The following is an 11,380-nucleotide window of genomic DNA, read 5'->3' as shown; positions in this document are numbered from 1 at the left end:
AAATAATGCTTGGGAAGCACTAGTCTAAGAAAGAGGAGTAAAGTCATTTACTAAATGGCAGCAAATACAATCTTCTACATTCTCTTTCTGTGCAGACAACTTATATTTTTAAACATGTGTTGGCTGTCATTGAAGGATACAAGTTAGCAATTCAGAATCATGACATTTTCAGTTTCTTGAGGTTGATGTGAGAGTTAAAGCTCTTGATAGAAATAACCCAGCACAGTGCTTGGCACACAGCAGCAGCTCAATCAGTGGTAGAAGTGACCAATGTTGTATCTCCCCCAAATACTCCTCTCACGCAACTGTGTGAATGGTGTTTCAGAAAAAATATTCCTCTCATACAACTTTAGGAATCTTGTTTCAGATAAAATTATTAAAGTTGTTTTATCAGTACACTGATAGAAATATCTGTGTATCTAGCTTTTGTTTGCCCATTTTTCCTCATCTCAAACTACAAATAGGTCTCTGACTTCAAGATATCCCAAGAAAGTTGTATTTCTCTTTCATTTTTTAAATAGAGGAAACTTTAGACAGTGCCAATCACCGTGATGTGCCACTCTGCTGACCCCTAAGTAATTTCTCTATTCACTGCGTGCTGGTACCCTAAATCTCCACACCCAGCGTGTGTTACTTGCATTACTTCATTTAACCTATCTGCACCACACTGCAGGAGTATTAAGGGTCAAATAGGCTATTGGGGCTGTCTGAGGAAGTTCACTATTAAAAAAAAGGGCTGCTGTAAGAACTAAATCATGTAAGAGAAAGCTCTTTGAAAAAATGTAAGCTGAAACAGAAAGCTCTATGTAAACTAAGAGAAGAATGTAAGTATTTTTTAAATTGTGACATAATTTCTGTGGAAAGATATTTCCTAAGACCCACTCAAATATTTCACAAAGGATTATTTTGAAGCCTAACCCATTTCATAACATATTTTCACACTTTATTAATACCATTAAAAATATGAATTGCTTTAGATAAAACTATCATTCAACAGATTTTTTTTCAGTGCCTACTAAGAGCTACATACTCTTCTAGGCACTGGGATACAGCAGTGAAAAAAATAGAAAAAGCTTCTGCTGTCATGAAGCATACATTCTAAGGAGGAGCCGGGCCACAAATAAATACAGAATCTATGGGGGGGTAGCAAGTGCTGAGGTTCAGAATGATGACATGGGGGTGCTATTTAAAATGGTGTGCTCAGGGAGGCAGTCATGAGTGAAGTGTGGGAGTGAAGCACACTAGTAACTGAGGACAAGTATCACAAGCAATGTAAGATAAAGTGCAAAAGCCCTGCCATGGGTCGTTCTTGTTTGATCAGTAAAAAGGTTTGATCGGTAAAAAGGTCTGTGTGGCCAGAATAAACAGAGGGAAAGGGGTGGAAGAGAAAATGGGACCCTGAAGATCCTGAAGGCTATGTAGGGACGATGAATTTTATTCTGAGTGAGTGAAAAGTCATTGAAAGCCTGTGAATCATTCGTGTATTAAAAGGATCACTTTAGTGGGTATGTTGAGAATGTGTTTTAGAGTTAAGGGTGCAAGCAAGGAAACCAGTTAGAAGAGCTCTGCAATGGTCGCAGCAAGAGGTATCCATGGCAGTAAAGCTGAACCTGAATCAAATACAATCTGTAATAGAAACCAGGTTTCCTACTTTTAATGCACATTGATTTAATGTTATTCAGTGAGGGTACTGGTCATTTTTTAAAAACTCATTAACACATGAAAAAGTTATCTGCTAAACAGCAAATTGTTTTTGTAAAAAAGAGGAAAAGTAAACACAGTATGAAAAGGTTCTAGAAAATTGAATGGGGCTATAGAACCTTCTATGAGTGACTGGAAATAAAAAATGAAACACTGTAATGCCCAAAGGATATTAAAGCTAATCCAAGTAATGCAAAAAGTCAGCTCAGAAAAGGTGGATATCAAAAGCAAGAGAGATACAAATAAAGCAAAATATAAAGAGCTGCCTCACTGATCTATTAGATTTATAACCCAAACTGAATTTTAAACCTAAAATGGAAAGATACATCAAATAATCATTACTTCAGTAGGACTTACCTAAAATTCATTGTCTGTACAACATATAGAGAATGTAAAATCTTAAGAAATACCTTATTCATTGAAGAAATACAATCAAAGTTAGAGAGTTTATGACCTAACATCATTTCAATATCGGAAAAAAACAAAAACAAAAACCTATGATCACACATTTATATAATAGTCTATCGTGTATTGTCCCTGTGTATTTTAATACTCAGTTTCAACAAATCTTGAGTATATCAAAATTACTGCCTAATAGATACAATTGCAATTAGCTTTCATTATTCAAAAGGATGACAATATTGCCAGGGTCACTAACAAACATAGGCATGATCCTATTTCTGTCTTTTTGAGTCTCTTCTACTCACCTGAAGAGGTCTCCAAATTTACTTCTGAGGTGGCTACATGACACATAGAGATCATAGAGGTAGGCTAAGATGCATCTTTCAGGGGAAGAACATTCTGAGGGGTTTACGACATGCTTGACCACACCACACAACCTGAGGAGAAAAATATACGAAGAAATGAGACACATATTTGCTACTATATGGGTTATCATCTGACTCTTTTAGAGGGAAAATATGTATTACTTAGGTAAGAAAAAAGATATCGGATTGTTGAAACTAATAAGTAGAATAGTAAATAACTCAGTACAATATAATTTTTCTATTATGACACTAAAATAGTAGATATAAAAAAAATTTTCAGAAATGTCACTGATGACAAGAAACAAAAGCAATGAAAGAAATTCCTTCATAAAGAAGGTACATATGGAGGAATCCACCAATTAAGTTGCTGTGACTGAGACACAAAAGGAAAACTGTTGTAGAGAGCCCCCGCCTCCTCAGTAAAACGATTCACAAATGCAGTCAGTGTGCAAAGATTCCCAAGTGTTCTCCTTTGTAAATGAGCAATTCTTCAAAGCAGTCAATCTGGGAAACCCATTTTCAAGTGCACAAGCAGTTCTTGGTTTGGAGTCACATTCCCTTTATGCATGTATACATTCCCCTATGTATATAAACTAGAAAGAAAGTTATTTTAGTTTATCTTATATAAGAAGATAAAGCCTCTTCTGTTTTGTTATATTCTCTACAACTCCTGTAGTTATAGGCCTCTTTGTCCATAGTCCATATAACACAGAAGCTGTACAACCACAGATGTAAACACTCATGGTCCATTCACCTATCTGTGCATCTGATTCCATCACTGTCTTGTATTTTGTTACAGGGCTCAGGCATTATATTACACTAATGGAGTCACAGATGACAGATTATTAAAGATGAAAAAAGCTTTAGAAACTATCTGATTCACCATCCTTATTGTATAAAGAAGGCTCGGAGAGGCAGAAAGGTGGGGTGACTTGCTCAAAGGCAAAGAGCTAGTTCTAGCAGAAGCAAGACGACAGCTTAGGTTTCCAGACTCCCAGATCAAACCCCTCTCTACCATTCAGGGGAAAGGGCAAAGTGGAGAGAGCATAGGATGTCTAGGCCAAGAAGGACAATGGAATCACAGGTACCATAGGAGGAATCAAGGAGACTTCTTGAGGAAATGGCAATGTAGTATCCCAAACCTTGTGAATTGACATCAACAGATGGGATTACCTGGCAGCAGGGAAAAGCTGCCAATTAGAACAAAAGTGTCACACAATTAAGAAGAAAAGCAATGATTCAACCTGTTAATTATACAAACAAGCAAACCAAAAACTATGCAGCCATAAAAAAGAACAAAATCATGCTCTTTGCAGCAACATAGATGCAGCTGCAGGCCATTATCCTAAGCAAACTAATGCAGAAACAGAAAGCCAAGCACATATTCTCACTGTAAGCGGTAGCTAAACATGAGGTACACGTGGACATAAGGATGAGAACAGACACTGGGGATTACTGAAGTGGGGAGACAGAGAGAGGGGGAAAGGTCTGCAAAACTACCTACTGAGTACTATGCTCACTTCCTGATGGTTTCAATCATACCCCAAAACCTCAGCACCATGCAATATACCTTTGTAATAAACCTGTGCTTGTACCTTCTTATTCTAAAATAAAAGTTACACAAAATCCTGTTACTATCTATAAAGCAAAGAATTATTTTGTGACTAAAGTCAATAAACATTTATTGAGAGTCTGTTAGGTTTAGGTATCCATCATATAGTAGTGAGTGTTTCCTCAACTTCTTTGATTTGCCAGCAATAAGAAAAACATTTCACATCGTGATCCAGTGTACTCATTCACATGAGTACAAAGAAGTGAAATAATAGTCTTAAGAATAATACTTATTCTTACTAATATAAGGTAAAAAATAACAAAGTTGATGTCAAATATGATTTCATGAATATTTAATAGGATAAAAATTTTCAATGCCAAACTAAATGATACTGAAATTAATTTCAAAATAACAACATAAAAACAAGAACAAAAAGACTTGTCACAACCCATTCAATTCATTTCATGACCAACTAATGGGTTTCAATTCACAATTTTAAAAGTAGAACATAGATTAAACAGCATGAATAAGCTTCCAGTTCGAAAGATTTTTATTAAAATCTGTGAGATTTATTAGCTATGTGATATATCACTTCACCAAACACTTAACAGGCCTGAATCTCAATTTCTTGGGCTGTAAAGTAATACTAAATTCAAATTTTATACAGCAGTTGAGATATTAAATAATTCTCTATTTCCTTAATTCTAATATGTAAATGTTCTTATATTCTAAAGTTTTTAGGATGTTTCAGATTTCATTTCATAACACGTAATTAATACAAATAAAGGTAGCATTTCCTCTTCCTCAGAAGAGCTACTGTTAAACTTATATCATTCTAGAATAGCATATAAATTGATTACATGTGCTGGATTAAAACAATAAAAGGTACTATAAAACCAAAGAATCCCATGCTTCTGTTGAGCTCAGAGGGAAAAACTGAAGAGAAAGAAATAACAGGTTGCCTTTCTGTGTTTAAATAAAAAGCCCTGGAGAAAGGAGTGGAGAGTGGATAAAAAGCAGCTTATGTAGGTCTTTGAGAGCTCATGACACTAATTTGGTGCTCTTAGCCTCAGTCTTTAATGGGGCTGGTATTAGCTATTTCCATAGTCCAACTTCACTAGTAGAGTAAGCCCCAGCCTACAGCCAAGAATGAAGTCATTTGTTCTAGGTTAATTCTCATCAAAAGATATCTTTAATCAAAGAAATGAAATTGAAGAACCAAATTTCTAAGATGATAATGTATGCAAAATTTATCTGATGTTGAGTCTGTAAACATAAACTGAAATTACATGAATAAAAATGTTCCAGCATTCACTATTCATAATATGGCAGGATGCTGGCTAACATTAACCATAGAGTGCTATAAATGACTGGCTTTGTACTCTTAGAAACCAGGGAGAGGAAAGAAAGGCAAGGAAGAAGGGAGGAAGGAATCACACATTATTAGGAAGAACATACTTGACATGCTTAGATCTTTTTGATTAATGTTTTCTGGCAAGATTGTTCTTTATGTTTTAATTAAAACAGGTATCAGTACTATTTTTCTTTTAAAACTACTATAATATTTCATCACTAGTTATACATTCCAAGATTGGAAAAACAACAATGACATGCTGTATACCAACCCTTCAAACACCTGGGCTGTCTGATCAGGATTCAAGATCAGACAACTGTGATAGCGCCTGAGAACAGCCACGATGCAGACACACAGTCCTGTTGTATAACTTCCTGCCAGGCTGGAGGATTTTAGGAGCAGTTCAGCTTCCACAACACTCAGTTCATTTAGTAACTATAACAGGAGAAAAGACTGAATAAAAATGTAGGTGCCAAAACAAATGGAGAACACAGTTATTTTTACAAACCATAGATATACTGACTCATTCCACTACAAATACATTCCCTGAATTTAACCTTTTTAAAATTTTTAATCCTTTTCCAATTCAGAGAGTTGTTCTTCTGTCTAGACATCAGGATGTATACAATCAGGAAGTAGCCAGTGCTGAAATACGGTACTGAAACTTTATGGCAGTGCAAGGTTCTGAACTGTATAATTTTAGAAAACCCCACCCCTCACTTGTCTCCCCTTTCTCTTTTTAATAAAATGAAAGTTATTTGGCTTTTTTTTTTGTTAACAAACTTAATATCTCCTATAAAATAAACAAAGGAAACCAAGTCTTATTTCTGTTTGCTAATAACAGAAGTAAATAATGAACTCAAATGTGTATAAGAAATAACAGTAGGGCAAATCCAATTATGTTTGTTTGGGCTCTTAATCTAAAACATGCTCTATTATAAAGAGCAAATAAACTTTCATCTTTCCTTAAACAAAATAACAAAGACCAAAAGAAAACAAACAAACAAACAAAAAACAGAAGCAGCACTCAAAACTCGCACATTTTTAAATGGCATATATTTTGGCACCAGTTATAATTATTTAATTGAAAACTATGAACATGACTATAAATAAAATGTTAGTTTAAGACTGTTAATTCACCATGTCTAAATTATTCAAAAAATGTACTATGTCCATAAAATAATGTTAATGCACAGCAACTGGTTCATTTGATTTTTATTTTTTTAATTTTATTTATTTCTTTTGAGACAGGGCCTTGCTCTGTCCCACAGGCTTGAGTGCAGTTGTATGATCATGGCTCATTGTGTCCTTGATCTCCTGGGCTTAAGTGAGTCTCCTGCCCTCAGCTTCCCAAGTAGCTGGGACTACAGGCATGCAATCAGCTCCTTTTTAAACTTTTTGTGGAGATGCGGTCTCACTAAGTTGCCCGGGCTGGTTTAAAACTACTAGATTCAACCAATCCTCCTACCTCGGCCTCGCAAAGTGCTGGAATTACAAACACAAGCCACTGTGCCCAGCTAATTGGCTCACTTTAAACTGCACAATGCCTGGTAGATTTGCTTTGCTAAAAGTGAGAGAAACATGGTCTCTTTGACACCTGTATTGCGAAGTCAATTAGTCCATTGATGTTCAGTGCTGGCTCCATGAGATCAAAGATGAGCTGAATGTGGTGAGCCAAAGGGAGATGATAGGATGTTCCCGATGCAAAGCTTGTGATTTGTTCTAGCACATTGTTAGAAATCTGTGCAAACATAAGCAAAAATATTGTAAGACCAATATTCCAAATAATCTTTTACTAAGACAAATCATTTTTACTTTTTAAGACAGTTGAATTTACATATGATTCTACTTTGATGAAAGTCAAAACATATTTCTATAGAAACTATAAAACTATGTACAAATAAAACAATTTTTTCATTAACTATAATTTTAAAAGATACAAAAAGTTGTCATTCAGACCTAAATCGTAAGTATTCTAATGGTAGAACTACATTAATTTTAGACACATCCATTTGAATATCAAAGGATTTGTAAAGCAAAACAGATGTGTTTTCTTCTCAATTTCATAGTATTTTATTTCAATCATCAACAGATTTCTCATCAATTGCAATACAGTACCAAACTCTAATAATCTATTTCATTAGCTATTACTTTATATGTCACTGATTATTATCTTAAGGACAAAAAAAATGTACATAATAAAAATTAATCCTTCTGAGGAAGGCAACCTGAAGGAAGGAAGAAGAACTACTCAATAGTCTGAGATACTTCCAAGTATGTTTATAAAATATATGTATAAAACCATTAAGGCTGAGAAAATACACTGCATGAAAAAAAATTTTAAGGAAATTAGAATACTGCAAATGCACAATAAAACAGCTTTAAATGGCTACCTGAGATGTCACTTGATGTTGATCAAAATATGAAAGAAGCTGGAGTTTAGTGAACACAGTTTCCAGTGTTGGAAATGTCTCTTGCTTGTTCTTCCTGGCTTTTTGTCCTTCATCCCCAACTACATAAACATAAAGCAGATCCATTATTTTCCATTTAATAGAAACTCTTGACATTTTTAATGGATTTTTTTTAAGTACAGCATACATACAGAAAAGTGCACAAATTATATGAATTTCTGTAAAATAAATACACTCACACAATAAGACTTGAATACAAAGTAACAGAATGGAATATCAGAAACTCTCTCAGGCCTCTCTAGGCACCTCTCCCTCCCTAGGAGATCAAAATCCTGATATCTAACAACTTAGATCGCTACTGCCTACTCTGGAACTTTACACAAAGGAAATCGTATAGTATATGCTTTCCACATCTGGCATCTTGCAATCAACAGTATGCTTTTAAGATTGATTCATATTGCTGAGGTAATTTTAATTTGTTCTAAAAACTAATAATTCTCACTTACTTATAGTATTCCAATGTGTGACTGTACCACCATTTACTTAACCATTCTAGTGAGTAGTTTCCAGATTTTAGCCATCATAAAAAGTGTCTTTATGAACATTTCTCACTAAACAACTTTTAAACTACAATCATATCAACAATGAAGGTGGGGAGATCTCCTGGGCTCACTTTGACTTAATCAAACACCTGCTTGGCATCTTCTTTGGAGACTCACCTTGTTACTTTTCTGAAGCGTTTAAAATATTTTTTTAAAAAGAAATTACATGATTCCTTTTTTAATGGCAGCAAAAAATTAAATCACTCCACGTTAATGAAGAAGTGCCACATTTATCAAATTAGCATAAAGAGGTTTGAAGAAAATTCCAATAAAAAAATAAAAATTGCTTATTATAGGGGTACTCTTAACAGTTCTAAGAATAAGATCCAAAAATAAATTCAATTCTGTTTTTAAATACTTTAATATTTTGTATTTACAAAGACAAGTCTAAAAACAAAAAGGAAAAGTTGGATATATGATTGATAATGTCATTTCTAGCACTGTGATTCTAAGCAGTTAAAGGCTACCAAGACAAGAGTTCTACTCCTCACACTGTCCTCTTCTTTAGAAAAGTTTAATTTCAGAGAACAAATGTCACTTTACAGATTTCTCTATTAAAGACACAAGAAATGAACAAGATTTCACTGAGCTCAAAAATATTTTGCTAATGGCAAATGTAATGGTCTTAAACAATAACATTAAAATAAAAGACTTCTCTTTCAACAATGAGGAATTAGTGGTTAGAGTCAAAAACAAAATAAAACAAAACACCACAAGGCTGGTTCTTTTCTAATTCCCTAAACAAAGAAACCTTGATGCCAGAGTACATCAGAATTTAAAGGTGCAGGGGTAACATAAGTTACAAGCTTGTGCCACTTTGGCCAGTAACACCAAATATAATGCAAAGATTAGGAACTACCAAATTCATTAAACCTGATTATTTTTTCAACATCTACTCTCAAAAGTACAAATTATATATGAAATTTTGCCTTCACTGTAGCTGCTCACATGTCATGAGCATGTTTAGAATATCCAAGTTTTGAATTTTTCATTTACTAACATCTTTGATCCAAGGCTGAAGAGCTAACATCAACAGCCTTGTGTACAAAATGCCTTAAAAGTGAAATTAATGTATTGATTCAGTTCTTCCTAGGACAAAACAAATAAACAATAACAACAGACTTAAAGAAATAGATCCTACTAAAAACTCCTAAGTGCACCTTTTTATTTGTTTGTGCTAATAGATTCCATTTATCTACATATCACTAACTTCTTAAAACCTTATCTAAAAGAATGTAATTGGTTCTTAGCAATTTATACTCAACAGCAAAATGTAAGAAATCAGTGGTGGTTCTCAATGAAATACCTTATTTTAATGATATTTACATGAGTAACAATATAGTCAATATATATTTTTCCTCATCTTTCTTATGTTAATTTGCTTTTATAACATATTATTGCTCTTTTGTTGCTTAATTTTGATTTTCCTTTTTAAAAATCTTTAAATCCTGGAACTTTAGCCTTTTAAAGGTTGTCATAGTAAACTTCACTAATATTTTCAAAAGATACACCATTGACAACCAAAAAAGGTGAATGCAAATGAAAAATGAAGTTTGATCATTCAACTGGAAATATTATTTGAACTTTATATTATAAATTCACCTAGGCAAGACCTGGCTGATCTGACAACACTCCTAATGAGTTGGTTCCTCAAAATGTTATTTTCATGTGTTCCCAGAAATCAAATACATGCTAACACAAGGTCTGTTTTCCTTACCAGTACTCATGTTGCTGAAAAAAGTGGGCATCTTTCCATTAATCTGAAGTATAGTTAGCTAATTTCTGGTGTATACACTAAATTTTAACTAGTGACTTAAGATTATTTATAAGAAAGCAGCTCACTACATCCCAAATTAATAGCTTTCTGGTTAAGGAACTTTATCTAAAATGAAAGAAAGTAAAAAATCCCCTCCCAACGATGTGGTTCCACAGATGATGTTTCTATTTACTGACAAAGGTTGAGGATCCCTATTCTGAGAATCCAAAATGTGAAATTCTCCAAAATCTGAAACTTTGAGTGTAGACATAATGTCATAAGTGGAAAATTCCACACTTGATCTTATGTGACAGGTCACAGTCAAAATGCAGGCACACAACACAGTTTATTAAGCATCCCCAAGAGAAAAATAAAATTACTTTCAGGGTATGTGTATAAAGTATATATGAAACATAAATGAGTTTCATGTTTAGACTTGGGTCTCATCCCCAAGATTTCTCACTATATATGCAAATATTCAAAAATGTGAAAATATCCAAAATCCAAAACCCTTCTGGTCCCAAGCACTTCATATAAGGAATACTTGACCTGTTTCTCAAAAGGCAGCACAGAACAAAAATGTTTTTCACTTTGTGAGTTCATATGCTAGAATTGCCTATTTGAGGGATTGCTACAAAGACAGGACAAACTACAGTGTGGCATTAAAAAGCTGTGAAGGAAGTTAGTAGGCTCAACAGAAAAGGATACCTCATTGCTTCCTTCCCCTTCCCATACCCTTTAGCCATCTAAAAAGTTCCATAGGATCTGGAAAGACCCTCTAAAAATAATTTAGATGAAATATGTATTACTGAATCTCCTGAAGGAAATACTGACAACAACCCCCCCCCCATTTCCAAGTATACCAAAAGTAGTTTTAAATATTCTTTGCTAGCTAGTTTAAGGGCTTCTAAATTCAATCTTCTAAATGCAACTGTTTCCTCTTTTTTCTAAGACAGAGAAAACATCAAAACAACAGATAAACAGTTTTCTTAGACAGAGCACTTTCTTTTTTCAAGTTCAATAATGACATGCCAACAAGAAGGTTTCATTTCCCTTCCACAACTCTTGGTTGCTTCCTCAGAGAGCTGAGGTATTTCAAAGTCCTTAACTGGGAATGGAAGGGAGTTAGGGAAGGTGACGCGAATAACAGGAAGGAAAACTTTCCCACTGAGTTCTGAAGACTATCACCTCTGACATCAGATACCCAGAACGCCGTATGCAGACTGAAACACATTGC

At 34.2% G+C, this 11,380-nt stretch overlaps 2 protein-coding genes across 5 annotated transcripts in view; one reads left to right on the top strand and one right to left on the bottom strand.

Annotated features, from left to right (window-relative positions):
- The window catches only part of MED12L (mediator complex subunit 12L), a 340,860-nt gene that overhangs the window by 73,062 nt on the left and 256,418 nt on the right, over positions 1 to 11,380 (bottom strand). For all 3 annotated transcript variants that reach the window (XM_050779766.1, XM_050779767.1, XM_050779768.1), the window contains 4 exons: positions 7,768 to 7,886; positions 6,972 to 7,115; positions 5,646 to 5,809; positions 2,409 to 2,540 (listed from right to left, as the gene is read on the bottom strand). In XM_050779766.1, the coding sequence (XP_050635723.1) occupies positions 2,409 to 2,540; positions 5,646 to 5,809; positions 6,972 to 7,115; positions 7,768 to 7,886 (559 nt within the window). The remainder of the gene's footprint in view (positions 1 to 2,408; positions 2,541 to 5,645; positions 5,810 to 6,971; positions 7,116 to 7,767; positions 7,887 to 11,380) is intronic.
- P2RY12 (purinergic receptor P2Y12) overlaps positions 1 to 11,380 on the top strand; it is a 46,036-nt gene that overhangs the window by 20,951 nt on the left and 13,705 nt on the right. The window lies entirely within an intron of this gene.

Source organism: Macaca thibetana, chromosome 2 (genome assembly GCF_024542745.1).
Source record: "Macaca thibetana thibetana isolate TM-01 chromosome 2, ASM2454274v1, whole genome shotgun sequence".
Lineage (NCBI taxonomy): Eukaryota > Metazoa > Chordata > Mammalia > Primates > Cercopithecidae > Macaca > Macaca thibetana.
This window is presented reverse-complemented; position numbering and strand designations above follow the sequence as displayed.